Source organism: Protopterus annectens, chromosome 8.part0 (genome assembly GCF_019279795.1).
Source record: "Protopterus annectens isolate FY-2018-M chromosome 8.part0, PAN1.0, whole genome shotgun sequence".
NCBI classification, from domain to species: Eukaryota; Metazoa; Chordata; order Ceratodontiformes; family Protopteridae; genus Protopterus; species Protopterus annectens.
In genome coordinates this window covers 641995841-642016848 of record NC_056741.1, presented here as the reverse complement: position 1 = coordinate 642016848, position 21008 = coordinate 641995841, and the positions used below count along the sequence as shown (strand labels likewise).

At 44.0% G+C, this 21008-nt stretch overlaps 1 protein-coding gene across 1 annotated transcript in view; it reads right to left on the bottom strand.

The window, feature by feature from the left end:
• Window positions 1–21008, bottom strand: part of CACNA1F (calcium voltage-gated channel subunit alpha1 F) — a 4101209-nt gene that overhangs the window by 1031593 nt on the left and 3048608 nt on the right. The window contains 1 exon segment of the mRNA XM_044079296.1: window positions 16706–16725. Coding sequence (XP_043935231.1) covers window positions 16706–16725 — 20 coding nt within the window.

Genomic DNA, 21008 nt, shown 5'->3' with positions numbered 1-21008 from the left:
TTTCTGCAAAAGCAACATTAGGTTTTTTTCTTGAAATTTCTTGATAAGTATCAGTTAACAACAGTTCATTCATTCTATTATTATAATCTATTAGGTTCATGATAACAACCCCTCCACCCTTGTTGGGTTTCATAATATGAAGAGTTTTATCATACATAAATTCAAATAAATGTCTCTCTAAGTCACTTAAATTAGTGTAACTCTTTCCTAGTTTTTGAATAATGTTCCAAAAATCATTACCACAAACTTTTTCATATGTCAATAAAACCCCATGTACTGGCAGAAATTATAGACCCATCAGCCTAACTAGGCTGATCTGCAAGGCTATGGAACGGATTATCATGGACCTCATTACCAAGGACATTGGCAACCTCCAAACACTCGATCCCACACAGTTTGGCTGCATCAAGGAGAGGTCATGTCTGTTAAATTTGGTCGACTTCTTTGAGACAGTCACCAAAGCCATGGATGAGGGGAAGACAGTGCATACCGCCTACCTTAACCTGGCCAAAGCCTTCAACACTATTCCCCACTTGGGCATAACAGATAAACTCTCTGAACTGGCATCAATCTGTATGTTACCAGATGGGTAGCTAACTGGCTCACTGATAGAACCCACCTAGTCAAAATAGGGGATGCCACCTCAAGCAGTACACCCGTATCGACTGGCATACCCCAGGGTTCGGTACTGGGTCCTCTCTTATTTGGTATATACTTTTCTGAGGTACCCTCCAAAACCAGTGGGCTATGGCTGACCAAGCTTGCAGATGACTGCAGATGACTACAAGTTGGGAGCTGTCATCAATTCCCCTAGTGACGTGGACATCCTGCAAGAAGGTCTCAATCAAACAAATGACTGGTGCCAAAAACATGGCCTCAAGCTGAATACAAAAGAAATGCATCATCATCCCCTTTGGGGAGAGGGATGTCCCCACAAATTATCACAATAATAACAATGTTCTAAGCATGCAGTCAGTCGTGAGGGATTTGGGCACCCAGATTAACAGCAGCCTGACTTTTGACCACCATGCTGCTTCCATTGTACGGAAAACTTTCTACATGGCCCACTTTAGTAAGGGTATCTCATCCAGGGGCAAGGAGGTCATAAAATCCTTGTATTCTTCCTTTATAAGGCCTATTATTGAGTACAACACTCCATTCGGCATGTACCTCACAAAGGACATGCAGCAGCTGGAGAGACTACAGAGGTTCCTCACCAGGAGAATCCAGGGCCTCAAAAATCTACTATACACAGATAGGCTAAAAGCCCTATGTCTGTACTCTGTTTCATACAGACTCGTCAGAGGTGACCTCTGTCAGGCATGCAAGGCGATCTCAGACCCTGCCTTGATGGGACTGCTGCATATCTGTAAGTCCACTCGAATAACCTGCACACGCAGCCTCAACCTGGTCTGTGACATCAATAGGACTTGCTGGCGGGACAGATTATGTCCCAGAGACTCCCCCATCTATGGAAAAGACTCCCTGTCCACGTCAAGCGGAGTACTTTTTTACCCCTTGTTAAGCGCAATCTGGATAACTGGATGGGAAACAGAAAATACATCCCTGAGATTCCACCCATTTTCCTGCTGGACAGGGGCATCAGGTGCTGATTTGTCTATGCATGGGCTAAACTCTTGGCTAGGCTTATAAGGGCCTTAGGGCCAATAGCCTAGTAACTTCCTATGATCCTATGTAATGTTGAAACATGATATCTTTTTGTTTTATGCTACCCCAGTTGTTATAACAAAGGGGAGTTTGATTAGGTCTCCTATGAAAACTAATTTGTTATATGTTTAGGGCACCAATGTCAATAAATTCAAGCAGAATACAGTGAAGCCCAAGAGATTAACCTTGACATCCATGTTGAAAACACACAACAGCTGAGATACACACAATAAGAGACCAGATCATAATTAGTTGTAGCACATGGAACTTTGGCTGCTCTGATGTACTATTACCTAGACAAAAAAAAAAAAAAAAGAGTAGAAGTGAAGTGTGTTTAACAGCATGAAAAATGTTTTAGCTTCCCACCACTGTTTTGTACTGGCCAGCTTTGACCATGAGACTTGAGCTTAAGAGCACTGAAATGTGCTTGTGTTTTTTTTCCAAATCCATGCATCACAGTTGTGTTATATTTCATCAGTAACAGTCCATTTAAGTGATAAACTGAATAGCATGTGTAATTAAAATACTGCTACAAATGTAGAAAAACATACCTTATTGTCAGGAAGAAAGTCAATAAGGTATCTGACCATCCTTGTTTACAACATCTCTAAGATATGGTAGATCTACTTTTTTAAATATCTATTAAACATGACATTTTTTGGTACATATACAGCAGCAAACAACATGTCTTTTGTTATTTACATGCAGTATACATGTTTTCTTTTCAACAATTTTCATTCACCCCAACATGGCATAAACTGCTCAGTTCCAGTCATCCCTTAAATTGTTCCCAGAAATTCAAATTATTATGCGATTTGTTCCTTCCCTTTCCTAAAGATCTCACCTCCAGTTCTTTTATAAACTTTACAATATTCATAACTTCAGATACAGGTAGTTTACCTTTTTTTAGCACCAAGTAGCTTTGAACTTAACAAGACCTTATTATGTCTGGGTAACTCAAATTTGATATCCCAGCTCAAAAGAATAATTTCCTTAGTTACAACCATTTCCTCAACCAATGTTTCTAACAAAGTACTCTATTGTAGATGTATCTTAAGGGGCAGTTTGTTCGAAATGAGAGTACTAATGATGTAGATATCAGCTGTGTCCTGGCAAAGCATAAAGAAGACAATGTGTTGCATTCATCATGCTTCTCTGTATTGTATAGTTAATGAATGAAAGCCAAGTGGAAGGACCCAAAGCCAGCTCTGTCAAACCTAAGTAGTCCAAAATTTGATGTTTTCTCTCTTGTAAAAAGTCCTTAATGGTGAAAGCACCAGCTAAAGCAGACCAGTGAACTACGCTTTTGGCTGAAGGAAATGACCTATACTCTACAAATGCAGAGTAGAAGAGGTGGAGTATAAAAATGATTGCTTATTAATTTATATAATGCGTGTATGTTGACTGGAAGTGCCTAGCTGTGATACCCATTTTTACTGGAGTCCAGGGAAGAAAAGCTGCATTTTACAGTGGAAGTCAAAACGTATATACGTGACAAACTAAGGGCTGGGTGAATGGGCAGTAACTAGTTGTAGGAATGTCAAATGTTAAAAACAGAGAAAGAGAGTGAGACAGACAGCTTGCAACTCTCAATTAACAGCTTACAAGCTGTCAGTTAAGCCATCATGCTTGCTAAATAGCTTGTAAACTTTCACACTGTTTTTAAGTTAAGCTACTTTTTAAAAAACACAGAAAAGATAGACAGACTGCAAGCTGTCGATATCATCACTTAATGCAGTATAAATTGCCAAACTGTTTTTAAAATGTCTGACAGTTTTCAAGCTGTCATTAGGGGATCGCTTATACATCAAGGAAGCATCAAATGGGTGAACTGCCCAGGAGCCAAATTCCCTTGTTAAAGCACTGAAAACAACACAGCGAAAACTATCATACAATTTTACATGACAAAATATTAACATGAAATTATGGGCAAAAATGTTATGCAAGAACATTCATTCATTCAGAGTCTTAACTAGAGAGGAGCAAAGGTGAATAATGCATAGGGCACATGCTCTTAGGAGATATGATGAGATCAGGGACCTATGGTGCTGGACTGCAGAAGTAACACTGATTTTGTAAAGTCGCAAGGATATTCTGGCTTCATAAAAAAAAGCCAATAATGCATTTACTGGTCAGCTGAAGCTCTTAGTGTGAGGTAAGTCCATCCATCCATCCACAACCCTTTCCCATTTTTGCACATGGGGTTGGAGTGTCATTTCTACAGTAACAATCATCTACAGCCAAGGTTTACACCACCAGGTAGCTAGCTCTGCCATGGTACACTTACACGCACACTCATAACTATGGCCAATTTATATTGTCCAATTCACCTACTGCATTGTCTTTGGAATGTGAAAGGAAACCAGAGCACCAAGAGGAAAAGCATGCAAAAACATGGAGGACATGCAGATTCCGTACAGAAGGCACCCCAGCCGAGATCTGAACCAGGGAATCTCTTGCTATGAGGCAAGAATGCTATCCGCTGTGCCACTGTCCCACCCTTCCTGAGGTTGATGTGGCATAGTAATTGTTTTAGGTTGCTTTGTGTGCTACAGTTTTAGCAAGCAGCTTTATTTAGAAGAGAGATTGTTTTGCATTTTTCCCCAACTCTATTTGGGGGAGAGTGAGTGCTAATCTGGAGATCTTCACAAGGTGCCAGTTAAGCTAATGAAGGTTCTGCACTCATTAATTTTCTGATAACCCACTTTATCTAATTCAGTACCACAAGGGAGCCAAAGCCCATCTTTGCATTCACTGGGAGCAAGTTTTAGAACTAATCCTGAACAAGATAGTAACCCATCACACTATACATACACACATGGAAGTAAATATTTTGGGACGAAAAAGCCATGGAATTGTTATGGCTAGGCTTGTATAGGCCCTAGGGCCGATATCTTAGTACCAACCTATGAACATACACCCACACTCACTCACTCACATGTGACATGCATACCTACAGACAAAACTGCAGAATTTCCAATTCACTTACTACACATCTTTTGGATGTGTAAGAGTTGTCCTTTTGGGAGTTCAACTGGAGCTCCAGCGTTGCTGTATGCTCTTATCTTGTTTGTTTTTTTAAGTGCAGTGTCATGTATATGTTACTGTTGGGGCAGCAAACTCGATCTGAGGTATACCAGCAGAGTGGGGCATTACGGGTAAAGGAAGCAGCTCAAAAGCTGGATCCATACGTTTGGTAAAAGCAGCCAAGTCAGATACGAGATGAATGAAAATGACAACATTAGACCACAGGATTAACTAAATGTTCTTCATTCTGTCTTTTAGCCCAAAATCAGGTTCATCTCTCCTGAGGACTTGTGATTGCCCCATGTTCTACTTATTTATAAGATCTTCTCTGTGACTGTGACCCTCTTAGTGGAGAAGGTGGATGTGAAAAAGAAGCACAGTAACTACACCACCTCATAGCTTTTGATATAAGACACACAAGAGTCTCACAAAGCAGTGGGTAAGTAAATGTAGTTAAGCTATGGGCAGGCAATCACTGGACTTAGGTAAACCTGACTTCATTACTGACACTGAAGGTAATGACAGTACTTCAAGTAATATAATAAGAAGTTATGTTCTTACCATAACGTTCCATGTTAGTTGTCTTCTTCTCGCCTTCTTTCTTGCTGGATGGGTTCGGAGCCGATCCTCGGCTCCAACTCGGCCTATACTATAGCTCGAGAGCTATTTTTACCGGCTCAAGGCAGCCCTATAACCCACAATACCATGCGCTAACTCCCCAGATCTCGTTTGGAAGCTAAGACATAGTATAAATATAACATCATAATATCATAATCCTCATTTGCAAGTACGGGTTCCCTGGTAGTAACATTAAGGATACGGGGAAACCGTAACATGTTATATCTCCAGAAATGGAAGGACTCAGAGACCTGAAGTCTATCCAGGTTAGGGGGCAGGAGGGAGGGACGCAAGAAAGAAGGCGAGAAGAAGACAACTAACATGGAACGTTATGGTAAGAACATAACTTCTTAATGTTAAGTTGTCATTCTCGCCTTCATTCTTGCTGGATGGGACAGCGTCCCTAGCATCTTAGTCCTGGGTGGCTCAATGGAACAGACTCCTGAGTACAGTGGAACTAAAGTCAGCTCTATTTCTGGAGGCTATATCAAGTTTGTAATGGGCAATAAAGGTATGTTTGGAAGCCCATGTAGCTGCTGCACATATGGCATCTAGTGGTAACCTTGCTTGAAATGCCATTGATGTTGGTAGTGCCCTGGTTGAATGAGCCTTAGGCCTAGATGGAAGCTGCCTGTGTCTCAACTCATAGACAAAGGTAATAATAGATGTCAACCATCTGGAAAGAGTAACCTTCGATACCGGGAGCCCTTTCTTTCCTGCAGCATAAGAGAGAAAAAGCTGGTCTGACTTTCTGAGTTGTTTTGTCCTGTCTAGATAATACTGTAATTGGCGATGAACATCTAATGAATGTAATTTCTGTTCAACCCTGTTGGCATAGTCTGGGAAGAAGACGGGCAAGTCAATGGAGTGGTTTAGATTTGCTTCCAAGGACACTTTCGGTAGGAAGGAAGGGTTTGTTCTGAGAGTTACCCTGTCTTTGTGAAAGACCAAATAAGGGGGACGGACAGACAAGGCTTGAAGTTCCGATACCCTTCTGGCAGATGTTATGGCTACTAAAAACAGAGTTTTCCAAGAAAGAAGCTTGAGGGAGCAAGAAGCTGCAGGTTCAAAAGGAGGCAGAATCAATGAGGTTAGAACTAAATTCAAATCCCATTGTGGAGGTGGATCTTTAACTGGAGGTCTAAGCAAAAAGATGCCCTTGAGGAAGGCTTTACAGAGTTTGTGGGACATAATATTTGCTTCTGAGAGCCCAACATGAAAATTAGCAATGGCCGCTAATTGTACCCTGATAGTGGCCGACGATGACCCTGAATGTAAAAGCTCGGCCAGAAAGTCTAGAACCTTATGAATGGGTGCATGGAAAGGATCTCGGGACCTAGTTTGTGCCCAATGCGAAAAACGCTTCCATTTACTCGCATACGTCTTCCTAGTATTGGACTTATGGGAAGCCAGAATGATATCACGAACAGGAGGAGAAATAAGGGGAAGCCTGGCTATGGCTGGAAGTGGAGCAACCAAGCTGTGAGGTTGAGGGAATGAAGAGACTGATGCAGCTTGCCCGTGAGATGGGTCAACAGATCCGGAAGGAGTTCCAGATGCCAAGGCTGTTCCAGTAGGTAACTGTGCAGGAACGGAAACCATACTTGTCGAGGCCAAAACTGGGCAATGAGGATCATTTTGGATCGCAATGCGGTTGCTTTCTGAATTAATTGCGGGATCAATGGCAAGGGAGGAAAGGCATATAGAAGACCCCGGGGCCAACCGTGAACAGGAGCGTCTCTGGGGGGGTGGCCTGGTAGAGGAAAGAGTGTGAAGAAGTCGAGGCACTTGCTGTTTTGAGGAGTTGCGAAAAGATCGCAGCAAGGCTGGCCCCACTTCTGAAATATTCTGTCTGCTAACGCTTGATTTAGAGACCACTCGTGAGGCATGAGGATAGTTCTGCTCAATCTGTCTGCTATAACGTTGGACTTCCCGGGGATGTGCGTTGCTATCAGAAACCGTTGAGAGGAAATTGCCCATTGCCAAAGTCTGAGTGCTTCTCGACATAGGGGGTAGGACTTTGTTCCGCCCTGCTTGTTTATGTACCACACCACAGACATATTGTCCGTTTGAATTGCTATAGTCTCTGTGGGAAGAGAGCTCTGAAGGGCTTGCAACGTCAAAAGCACCACCCTCATCTCCAGGACATTTATGTGCAGGTGGCGTTCTGATTGTTGCCATGTGCCCTGGACCGTCCTGCCTTGATAATGCCCCCCCCCCCCACCCGATCAGGGAGGCATCCGTTGTCACCGTGGCAACTGGGGGGGGGGCAAAGGGTCTGCCCTGAAAAAGATGAGGGGAAACCATCCACCAGGAGAGGTGATTCTTGCAAGATGGGGTTATCAAAATGTTGTGAGTCATTGGTAGCTGTTGAAAGGACCACTGAGAAAACAGCATCCACTGAAGGAGCCTCGTGTGGAAGCGGGCTAATGGGAGTAGAAGAATCGCCGCTGCCATGAGGCCTAACGCTTTCAATACTAACTTGACTTGAACTCTGTTGGGCTGAAACAGGGACTGAACATTCCGCCTTATGTCTGTCACTCTCTGAGGTGGTAATGTTGCAGACATTTCTGTGGTGTTTAATACGGCGCCTATAAAGTTTATACATTGACAAGGCGACAAGGAGGACTTTGCAAAATTTATAGAAATACCTAGACTGTTGCAAAGTTGAATAGTGTAATCCCTGGCCATTATAAGATGGTGCTTGGTGGCAGCAGAAATGAGCCAGTCGTCTAGATATGGAAACACCTGGTATCCTTTTTGTCTCAGGTGAGCCATGGCCACTGCCAAGCATTTGGTGAACACCTGGGGGGCTGTGGTGAGACCAAAGGGCAGGGTTCTTTATATGATAGTACGCGTCGTGGAGGTCTAAGGAGTACATCCAGGGTAGAATGGACTGCAGTGTTACCATCCGAAATTTTGTCTTTTGTACAGAGTTGTTCAATCTGCTGAGGTCCAAAATGGGTCTCCAGTCTCCAGTCTTTTTTGGTACCAAAAAGAATCTGGAGTAGATTCCGGATCCTAGCTGATCTGCTGGGACTGCCTGGATGACTCTTTTTTTTTACAGCTTTTTTATTTCTAGCTGAGCCTGACCCCTTTGTGCGGGTGGTACGTCTGGTAGGGGTCTTGGCGGTTGTACCAGAAGGGAAGTGAAGGGAATTTTGTAACCCTCAGATATGATCTTCTGTACCCATGTGTCTTTGGAGAGGGATTGCCAGGCTTCCGGGTACAGAGATAATCTTCCCCCGACTGCCTCCGAAGGCGGATAGTCGGGCAGCTTCTCAGGGATGCTGAAAGGGTTGGTCAGGGAAAGATTCCCTGGAACCCTGGTTCTGTGGACCCCCTCTGCCCCTGGGGCGGCGTCTGTTATTATTCCCCCCTCTGCCTCTAGGGGGAAATTCACCACGTGCGGCAGGCGTGACTCCCTGTGGTTTGCAGAACCACATCTTTCCACCCCTCTGTCCCTTAGGATAAAGTCTAGAAGGTGTGGAAAAATGGACTCCCACGGCAGAGAGAGTCTTACCATCTTGCTCGCATCTGGTGAGGGTATTCTTCACCTGAGGTCCAAAAATTCTGAACCATCAAAGGGGGTGTTGGTGAAGGACACCTTGAAGGGATCGGCAAAGTTACAGAGTCGCATCCAAGCGTGACGTCTCAACGCAACACCTGTGCCAGAGGCCCTACTCGCTCCATCGGCTGCGTAAGAGATAAGCCGCATGGAGGAGTTAACAATGGAGTTCAGGGTGGCCAGCTGGGAGTTTATCTTGTCCTGATACCCCTCAGCAGAAGGATCCTGTACCGTTTCACCCAGCTCTTTGAGCAGGTCTCTCTGAAGGGGGATGAAATGACATAAATAGTTCAGCGATCGCATAGTAAAGGTCGCTGAAGCAAAAGTCCACTTGCTGTACCTGTCCATGGTCCTGGACTCTTTGTTAGGAGGATGAACAGGTACAGAAGGATCAGCCAATTCCTTCTTAGTGGCTGCTGCTACCACCATAGAATCAACTGAAATGCCTTTGGTGAGAAAGGATTTGTCCTCTGGTGCAGAAATAAATTTAGAAGGCCACCTAGGGGTAGGTTCCATTGAATCAGGAGCTGCCCACGCCTTTCTAGCCACTATCTCCATTAGTGGGTCGAAAGGGGGAGACACCCAGGAGGTGGAAGGGTGAGATCCAAAAACGTCAATGTAAACCGACTCGTCCTCGGAAGGTTTGAGAGTGGACCAATTTCCCCTCTGTTTTAGGATCTCTAGGATGTCTGAAAAAGAGACAGCCTCAGAGGGGGATCTGGGGGAACCCTCCGACTCATCCAAGTCGGTGTCCAATGTGACAGACTCGGGGGAGTCTATGTGCTTCCTCTTGCACTTTCTTTTCCTAGGGGGTTCCCCTGAAACTTCAGGGGAGCCCTCGGAAGAGGAGGAGACACCCAAGGTGGGTACCCTACGCTTTGGATCTCTGCTGTCAGATGTAGGAGGATGGCCAGAGACCGTAACAGGCACTGTAGAGGGAGGAGCTGCAGAACTTAACCTTGGAGTGGACACTGGGTCCAACACGCTACTCATCACCTCGAAGGCTCCCCTATTAGATACCAAAGGTAGTCCCGGCTCCGAAGAAACCGGAACCGCCCCCGGCACCGACAGAGAAGGCTCCGAGAATGATGGCGGGGCCAAACTAACCAGAGCCGAAGCTCCGAGAGGGAGAGCGGGGTCGGACAAGGGTCCGATGCCACTCGCCCCCTCGGAGCCGACAATGCAGTCCCGGCACTCGGACCTCTCCACGGACGAAACCAATGAAGAGGTCAGAGCCAACGACACCGGAGCCGAAGGTGGGAGTATTGGCTCCGACGTGGGTAAGGTTACGGTTCCGACAAACTCCAGCTCCGAACTCGAGAGGTGAGTCGGAGGAGGAATCGATAGCTGTACCGAAGGAGCCACAGTCTGGTGAGATGGGCTCTGGAGCATTTGGGCTAGTGCCTGAGATTTTATGAGCCTACTGACCACCTTCTCGATGTCGTGGTCGGAGAGCTTGGATGACCTAGATGAGTGAGTCCTATGACTCCGCTCCGATAGGAGAGGGGATCTCGGAGCCGATCGGACGGAATCTAGCGAGGGGGATCTAGAGCGCTTGCGCGCTGGGGTCAGCCCCGATGCTGGTTTTGGAGCGGAAACCACTTTGCCCCCCTCAGATCTGGATGGAACCGATATCGGAGCCATCGCGATAATGCCAGCCCTCGACTCAGAAGCTGAAGCCAAGGGTTTGGCGGTTTTTGAAGACTTCCCCGAGCCAGACTTGGATGGGGAGTCATCGGGCTTTAACAAGCACCTTAGGATGAGCTTATTATGCCTCTCCTGCAGGACTCTTGAACTAAACCCGTGACAGACGGAACAAGAGCCTGCAGATGTAAAGGCCCCAAGCAAAAGACACAAGAAGTGTGACCATCTGTCAGAGACATTTTCTGACAGCACGAGTCACACTTCTTGAATCCCGAGACCTTAGTGTCTTTGGACATAGTCCTAACCACAGTAAACACAGTCAGTCCACACACATACTCAACTTAAAATTAGAAAAGTTAAGGGAACTGATTAAAATCCACACACACAGACACTATAAGGGGTGGGGAAACTAAGGTAAAGCCCGTAGGCCCAAAGATAAAAATTAACTAAAGAAGGGAAGAAGGGCTACAAAAAGGGTTGTATGAATAGGGCAATTAGTAGGGACCTAAACAAGGGTAACTAACTGGAGAAACTACCTGAAAATTTAGTTTAATAGAATAAATCTCTTACTGACCTGAGCCGGTAAAAAAAGACAACCTCGCAGCGAAGCGGCAAACGAGATCTGGGGAGTTAGCACATGGTATTGTGGGTTATAGGGCTGCCTCGAGCCGGTAAAAATAGCTCTCGAGCTATAGTATAGGCCGAGTCGGAGCCGAGGATCGGCTCCGAACCCATCCAGCAAGAATGAAGGCGAGAATGACAACTTAACATTAACACTGATAAAACATTCATTTGTACGAATGAACTTTAGTTTCATACTAACCAGTGAAAATGAATCACAATACCAGCATCATTAATTGGGAAATGGCAGATCATACAAGCACCAAGCAAGTTGGCCAGGCAGCTCTGTCAGAATAGAGAGATAAATGCAGTCTTGACTATGATTATGGGTATGCCTATGTTGTGGAGGAATGGGGGCAGGGTCGGAAGGTACCATGATCCCTCAGAGGAGGAACAGTGAATACAAATGTGATCTGGGGTACACATTATGCTCACCAACCCACATCAAAGCACCCTTCATTGCAGATACACTGTAGCAAGCACTCACACAGGGATAGTGTAATGTCCCTGTGGTGGTGCAGGTCACTTGGTACTCAGCTGGGGGGGGGGGGGGGGGGGGCATACTAGTAAAACTAGAAAATTCCCCAGTGGCTATCTATATGATGGCTCATGTTGCTCTCACCTATGAGGAACAAATAGAATGGACAGAGTACAGGAGAAATGGTGGTCAGCAGGGGAGGAAATATAATAGAAAAGGAAATAATAGTAGGCTGGATCTTCTGGAGAAAAAAATGGGTAATAATGAAACTCCCCATTGATGCTGATAGCAGTCTAGATGTTGTAGATGTAGCTTAAGCTTTCAGTAGGACTCCTGAGGGGCGATTCTCAAGACAGCAACTGACAGTGGGGAAAGCTTCCTTGGATACTATATGGAAGAAGCCTTACCATAATTGGATGTTGAAAACCCAGCTTCTCTTTGTTGTGTGGATGATCTTCAGGTATGGAACTCTCAGTTCTTTCCAATTTACTTTTCCTCAAAAAACAGGAGAAGGGACTTGGCTTTTTGGCCTTGTTTTAAGACAGCCCATGATAACATTCCACAAGAGTTAGAGTTACAGTTTGATGTCAATTATATATTTTCAAAAATGACATTTAAGACATTGTTTGTACCAACAAACTACATGTGCACCTTATATGGACATCTGACTGCATACACTAAGACTAAGGGTTAGCTATTATTTTCAGAAATAATGTTTCTATTACATATATCTACACACAGACAAACACACATATTCTCTCTCTCTCTACATATATGAATATATACATATATATATATATATATATATATATATATATATATATATATACATATACATATATACACATATACATGTATATATATATATATATATATATATATATATATATATATATATATATATACATATATATATATATATATATATATATATATATATACATATACATATATATATATATATATATATATAGATTCATATATACACACACAAACACGCATATACATATAAAATACATATATGAAATATGTAAATTGTAAAGGATATGGTTGGTGTAATGGCTAACATTTTACTTCACACATAGATCAATGGCCAGGTTCAACCCTGATCACTGGTACCTGTGTTGGTGGAACTTGCACGTTCTCCCCAGGTCTGATTGGGGTCCCTCCCACCTTCTAAAAACATACTAGCTATTTGCTGCAGTGGATGAGTGGCAAAAAGGTGACACCTCAAGGGCAGAAAGTCCTGGGTATGAATCTAATCTTTCCAAAAGAACTTAAGAAGTCTGACAACAGAATGAACTCAAAAATGAATGAGACACACAGACTCTGGGTGATGCCTATCACGGGGACAGTCATGTTGAAAAATCACTTTACATATCAGCTATGGTATGCAATGTCTTCCAGGTATAACACATATACCATATATTGCAACAGGGCTAACTACTTGATGTAAATACCGCTGTAATTGACACGGTCACATATAATCAATAACAGTTAAGGTTATTTAACATTACTACGTGGGTTGAGAACCTGGCCTTCTCCAATCTATTCCAAGGATGCATACTAGTGGTTGGGGGTCTAACACATCTCCAGTAGACACTGTGCAATCACCATAAAGCCTAGCAGCCCTAGATCACTAAGCTAATTTCCATTTGGTATCTTTTCTCAGACTGGATTATCTGCTCTGCTGAGTGAAAGCTGGACATAAAACAAGCAACCTGCTTCCAGCTAAGGATATAGTTAGAAAATGAAAGACTCAATGCCAAGAAGGAAAAAGTACAGCTGTGTACACTTACCATAAATGTAAATGTTCGAGTGTATTCACTGTTGCAGTCATCATACTTGGGTTATCCTGCCAGAGGCAGCCCTCAGTCGGCCCGAATACCAGAGACTTAGTACTTCTGCGTCGGCTGCTGTCACTTCAGGACTGACATCAGGTTGTCAGGGGTATAAAAACAGGCAGCCGACACCATTACATCAGTTTTTCTTGCCCCAAATGTCAGGAGCCCCCCAAATAGTGAGCTAAGATATGGTGAAAAAAACACCACCAGTAAAAGTAAATACCAATAGCCCTGTAAGGGGTTAGTAATAGAGATAGAGAAGGAGAGAGAGAGAGAGAGAGAGAGAGAGAGAGAGAAAGATAAGAGGGCTGGAGGGTGGGAAACCAGGACTGCAACAGCGAATACACTCAAACATCTACATTTATGGTAAGTGTACACAACTGTACTATGTTTTTCATGTTTCACTGTTGCAGTCATCACACTTGATTCCCAAAGCTGAAGAATGGGTGGAAGCAGTCAAGAAGAGTTGGGGCTGGCTAGTATGCCCTGCAGGACTGCAGTTGCCAAACCTGCCATGGATTTGGAAAAGATAGGCAGGTGGTAATGCTTGGTGAACGTGTGAACAAAACTCCAGGTAGCAGCTTCCAGAATGTCCCTGGTAGGGACTCCCTTAAGGAATGCTGTAGAGGTAGAATTTGCCCTACTGGAATGCGTTCTGACCCTCTTAGGGGTTTGGTTTCCATGGTGTTTGTAACAGAAATGAATACAGTGTGCTATCTATTTGGAAATTGTTTGTTTTGATATGGCCTTGCCCTCTGCCCCTGGTGCAAAACTGTCTAGTAACTCATCAGATTTCCTAAAGGGCTTAGTCCTATCAAAGTAGAATATGAGCTGTCTGTGCACTTCTAAAAAGTGCAGGATCCTTTCCCTTTATTTTGAGGATTAGGGAAGAAGGTTGGTAAATGGATGGATTGGTTGAGAGCTACACTGGACATCACTTTAGGCATAAAAGTAGGGTTAGTCCTGAGGGAGACGCTGTCAGCATGAAAAATAATGAAGGGTTAAAAAAGCCATAAGTGCTTGTAGCACAGAAACTCCTAGCTGAAGTGATGGCCAGAAGCAAGGCTGCTTTCCAAGAGAGTAATTTTAACTCTGCTGATGCTGCAGGCTCAAAGTGTGTGTGTGTGTGTGTGTGTGTGTGTGTGTGTGTGTGTGTGTGTGTGTGTGTGTTGGGGGGGGGGTTGCTTGAACTTTTCCAGTACAAAGTTAAGGTCCCAAGCAGGGGTGAGGGCTCTCATTGGTGGTCTGTTTGATGAGAGGGTGAGAGAAGAGAGGTGGCTCAGTGTTGTAATGAGCCGAGATGGCAGAGGCATGGCTCTTAATGGAAGAGAAGGACAGGCCTCTGTGGAGTAGATCTGCTAGGTAATCCAGGATTAGAGGTAAGGAGGGTAGTGCTGCGTCCACTCCTTTAGACCGAATCCAGGAACAATACCTTTTCCACTTATCAGCATAGGATTTCCTTGTACTGGGTCGTCTGGCTTCAAGAATGATGTCCAGCATCTGCTTGCTTAGGCTGGTCACTGGGGATGAATTCAAGGAATAAGCCAGGCTGCAATGTTCAGGGTTTGCAGTTGTGGATGCAAGATCTGTCCCTCCCGCTGAATAAGGAAGGTTGGGATCTGAGGTAGGTGCCATGGTGGCACCGGTGACAGGCTGCTCAGTAGTGGGTACCAGTGCTGATGTACCCAGTCTGGGGCAATCAGGATTGCCCTTGGTCTGTCCTGTCTTATCTTCAGTAATATTCTTGTAAGAAGAGGCAGAGGGGGAAATGCAAAGATTGAGAGGTGTACCCACTGGAAGGATAGGGCATCCACTTTCCAGACCCTGTTGTGAGGTATCCTGGTGCAGAATTTGCTGAGCTGGTGATTGTAGGGTGAGGCAAAAAGGTCCACCTCCGGGGTCCCCCATTTCTGGGTTAGAAGGCTGAAAGTGCTGGGGTCTAATTGTCACTCTTGTGGGTCTAGGAGATTTCTGCTTACGTCGTCTGCTAGAGAGTTTTGTTTGCCTGGCAGGAATTGAGCTTGCAGATGAATATGCATGTCCAAGGCCGTGTTCCACAGTGTCATGGCTAGTCTGCAGATTGGGTAAGAGTGGGTTCCCCCCTGCTTGTTGATGTACCACTTAACTGTGGTGCTGTCTGTTTTTATTAGCAGGGGTCCTGGTGAGAGTAGGGATCTGAAAGCTGTCAGAGTGTGTTGACCAGCTAGCATCTCTTTTTGGTTGATGTGCAGATGAATTTGACTTGGGCACCAGTGGCCCTGAATGCACTTGTCGTCCAGATGTGCCCCCCAGGCATAGTCTGATGCGTCTGTGGTTAGGGTCTGGGTGGCGCGGGGTTGTGTGAAGGAAAGCCCCTTGTTGTGGTTGCATGCTGCTGCCCACCAAAGAAACTCTGTCCTTAGACAAGGTATGACAGGTATGATAGTTTCCAGGTCCTGAGAATGTTGGCACCAAAGACTTTTTAAGTACCATTGAAGTTTCCTTATATGCAGTCTGGAATTAGTAGAATGCAAGAGGCCATGAACTCTAGAGCCTGCAGGATTTTCCTTGCGAATAGCTGGGTTCTGGTGGCCATTTGACCGAAGTAGCCTATTAGATAGGCATGTTTTTCTGGAGTAAGGAATGCCATCTGGGATGCTGTGTCCAAGCTTGCTCCCAGGAATACAACCTTTTGACTGGGGACTAGTTTTGATTTCTTTTCATTTATAGTGTACCGAGGGAGGTTAGAAGGTTCTTTACAAATGTCAGGTGCTGCAACAGCTTTTCCTGACTGTCTGCCTGAATCAGGCAATCTTCCAAGTAAGGGTATATTTGAATCTTTCTCTGTCTGCAATAGGCAATGGCTGGAGCCAGGCATTTTGTGAAGACTCTGGGAGCAGTGGATAAGCCAAAGGGAAGTGCAGAGAACTGATCATGCATAGATTCTGCCCTGAAACGCTGATATTCCCTGCATGAGTCCCTGATAGGGATGTGCAGATAGGCTTCTTTTAGGTCTAGGGTGGCTAACCAGGCGTCTTTGGACAACATAGGAAGAAGCTGCTGAAGGGTGAGCATTTTGAATTTTGGTACCACCAGGAAGGTGTTTAGAATGGAAAGATCTAGGACTGGGTGCCAAGTGCCTTCTTTTCTGAGTACCAGGAAAAGTCTGGAACAAAACCCTTGACCCATCTGTTCTGCAGGAACAGGTTGAATTGTCCTTATAGAGAGCACGGATTGAACTTGATTTTGTGCCTTTGCCCACTGGTTTGGAGGAAGGTCTGGGAACCCTTTTGGGGTTGGCAGTCTGCGGAAGTAAAATTTCTACCCCTGGGATACAATGTTGAGGACCCATCGGTCTTTAGTGATGGAGGTCCAGTTTTTCATGGTGGGCAAGTTTTCCTCCTAGGAGCATGAGCAATTGGGCAGAGGTGACGAGTGGAATTGAGAATTTATTGTGAATTCTTTCCGTAAGGGGGTGACTTAGCACTCCCTGTTTTAGAAGTGGAGCAACTCCATTGCTTAGATCTCTGCATACCCTGAGACTGTAATCTGGGGGGGGGGTCTGTTTCCACTGGGTCTAGTTTGAGATGGCCTTGAGGAGGCTGGAAAGGACCAATGTTTCGAGGGGCAATGCCTACTAAATAATGGAGGCTGCACTTGCAAGAAATCTTTGACTGTCTGCATAGACTTAGCTTTTTCTTCCATCTTTTTTAGAACCTCTACTGTTTTAGTGCCAAACAAATTGTCCTTGTTCAAAGGAGCGTCTAGTAATTTTGATTTGACATGGTCTGGCAAGGTCTGCTCCTTAAGCCAAGCATGCCTTCCTAGTAGAGAACCAGTGACTGCTGCCCTGCAAGATGCCTCCAGGGTGTCAAACCCACATTGCAAGGTATGCTTGCTAACTTGGCTTGCAGAATGCATAAGTTCCTGCAATTCTCTATTTTCTGCAGTCTATAAAGGTAGATAATTTTTGCTTAATAAGTTCCATAATATATTGCTGGTATTTCAGCATGTGCAACTGGCAATTCAATGCCCTAATGGCGAGAGTTGCAGAGGTGCATACTTTTTTACCCCATCTGTCTAAAACTCAGGAATCCCTGTCCAAAGTAGTTGGATTCTTACCTGTAGTTGCTTTTATACCTTTAGGGCCTTGGGAAATGACCTCTGGGTCAGCAGTACGATTTTTGAAAAGAAATTTGTGAGAGTCAGGGACTCTTTAGTACCTGTCTGGTTTCCTTGGAGCAGGGGGTAAAGTATCAGAAGTTAGACTGGATTCCATAAAGACATCATCCACAATATCCAGAACAGGAGAGATAGCTAAAGGTCTAGGTTGTGGCAAATCTAAAAATTCTCGGAGTCTCTTTTTGGACTGAGGATAATCCTGGCATTCCCAGTGGAATGCTCTCTTGAAGTATGAAGGGTTTCACCAAAATAAAAATCCTCTGGAGGGGAGGTAGAGCGAATGGATTCCTCTGCATCTGAATCCTCATAAGCAAATAAAGGCATGTCTTCATATTCAGAAACCTCAGAGTCGTTGGACTCTTGGTCAGTTAAACCTGCTGGAGACAGGTCTCTTTTTCTCTTAGCAGGGAAAAGTTGACTTCCCCTAATCAGCATGATCAGGTCTTCTGCCATTTTAAGCATTTGAGACTGTGGCAAGGAAGTAGGTGCTTGAGTTTGGGTCGTCGTTTTTTTTAGGCGTAGCTCGTACTCTTGGCCTTAGAAACTTGGTAGTTTTAGACAGAACTGAAGACGCGAAAGAAGTCATCAGTTTGTGTCAAATATCGGTAATGTGAAGAACTTCCTCGGAAGCTGGTGCCTGCACAGCGGCTCCGGACCCAACCAAGGTAGAGACATCCGCAGGTTCCGTAAACAAAAGAGAGTCTTGCAACATACCGGACTCCAAATCGGTCTCGGTAGTGACCTGTGAATCCATCGAAGTGGGCATCAGGGGCTGCGAAAGCACCTCACTGAGTATCGGCAAACTGGCGACTAGCTTAATGGAAGCTTCGTCAGCAGTTTTTGACCTGTGCAGTCTGTCTCTGTCTTTATCCTTACATTTTTTGTATGATTAGTAGTCGGATGGCTTACTGAAGCCATTTCGGAATATGGAGATCGAGAGCTAAAGTATTAAGCGACAATAAGGGCCCGATGATGAACAGTTCAGGCGTTGAACAAAGCACAAAACCGACAGGTGATGCAGTAAGAATGGAAATCTCGGTATGGTATTTGCTTTCCACAGGCAAATTGTTAACTTTTTCTGACATCGGTGAGAGCAAGAAAAAAGGATCCCCAACGGGGTACTTAGCTTTAGAAGACTTCAGGATGATTCAATTCGGAAACAAAAACTTAGGTAGTGGTCAACTGGCACTCGTGCGAACTGATTGTGCTTCAGGCTCCACGGCAAAAAAGACTGATGTAATGGCGTCGACTGCCTGTTTTTATACCCCTGATAACCTGACATCAGTCCTGAAGCGACAACAACTGACGCAGAAATACTAAGTCTCTGGTATTCAGGCCAACTGAGGGCTACCTGCAGGCAGATAACCCAACTGTGATGACTACAACAATGAAACACGAAGAACATTGGATATTCTGCATATCCAAGAGATGTGGAGGAATGGCAGTGCAGCTGACTCCAATTTAAGATGGAGTTCTTTTGCAAAATTTCCAGGTGTTCCTCAATAAAGCAAGACAGTGAGTATTCAGAACCAGACATGGGGACTGCTTATGTCTGTATACCTTGTGCAACAGAAATAATGAAAGAAAGGACAGTTAGGACTTGATCTGGTAAAAATGGGAAAAAAGGGGGAGGAAGAAGATGATATGAAAACAGTTTTTTTCAAAGAGGTGATCTTCCAAATTTTATAAGCAAGCCTCTTATGATACTGATAATGGGTCTAGAAAAAAAGGAGAGGACATCATCATGAGAATTGCTATGAACAGGTTTGTCAAACAGTACCACAAAAATTGAAATCTGCATATAGGTCTCTTTTATGGCAGTGTTGTTTGTTGATGTCTTAGTGAAATCCAATTATAAGGCAATGTGTTGTCTTCTTTGACTGTGAAATGGCAGATCCTATTGTGCTTTATTACAAGTCTGTGCAAGTACAGAATGGGGGAATATCACACTGACATGATTCTGTTTCACATTCGCTTTCACTGTAGTTGTGAAATCTTGCACTTAGTAAATATAAATATAATTAAACAGTACACAGCCCTGTCCCATATGGGGGTGTGAGGGAATTGTCTCCCTCAAAAAATATTTGCTTTGTTTTTACTTAGGCGAGATTTGCGTGTAGTTCCCTGAGATGGCATTGTTTTATTTTTGCTCAATTTTTTCAACTCTCCTGAGTTCAATTTATGATGTGAGTCTATAACATGAAAAGTTAAATGAGATTTTGTAGGGAAAAAGCATAATTCACTGTACACCTAAAATAAACTCTTTTTCCCTAACACAATAATGGCTAGAAAAAAGTCTTCCAGTCTCATAAATGCAGTTTCAAATGGGGGTTGTATGCTAAACAGATACTACTGTACTTTAAAATCCTGAGTGCATGTGTCATAATATCTGTTTTGGATACAAAGACATACATATATACAGTATACTGATGAGGTTGATAAAAAAGCTGAAACATGCATGACAATAGCTAGTTGGTTTTACCTTTATTGGCCTGAATGTAACAATAAAACCTTAAAAATTAAAAAAAAAAAAAAAAAAAGTCATGGGCATTCAGAAGCCATGTAGCTGAAACAATTGATGCCCTTAAGGAGTCATTTGCAAGTATCCCATAGGCCTCTTACAGGAAGTTTAAGTTATCACACAGTAAAAATTCTAGCTTAGTTGAGTTTTTCTTGCAGTTTTTACTGAATGGTTTTTCTGTGTGATCTTTGTACCATTTGGTTTGGAAACATAGAAACAGAGATAGTAAACATATCCATCCATCCACCACCCTTTTTCCCCATTTTTTGAACATATTTATAAAAAGATCAATCATATTTTACATAAGTCCATTTTTTCTCCCATTTCATAATTATATATGTGTGAGTGTGTGTGTGTGTGTGTGTGTGTGTGTGTGTGTGTGTGTGTGTGTGTGTGTGTGTGTGTGTGTGTGTGTGTGTGTGTGCGTGTGTGTGTGTGTGTATATATATATATATATATATATATATATATATATATATATATATATATATATATGCACATACGCATACATATACATAAACGTACAAATGAAAAATATATCCATATATTTCTGCATATCTTCTTCTTCTTTCGGCTTTTCCCGGTCAGGGGTCGCCACAGCGGATCACCTTGTCCGCTCATGATTGGCAGTGGAGTTTTACGGTGTCGAGTTGCCAGCCCGGGGCTCAACCTTCCACAGAAGGCACACAAACGCACACACTCACACCTAGGGCCAATTTAGAGTGTCCAATCCACCTGCAGCATGTCTTTAGGATGTGGGAGGAAACCGGAGCACCTGGAGGAAACCCACGCGACCTCAGGGAGGACATGCAGACTCTGCACAGAAGGCACCCCAGTCGAGGATCGAACCGGAGAACC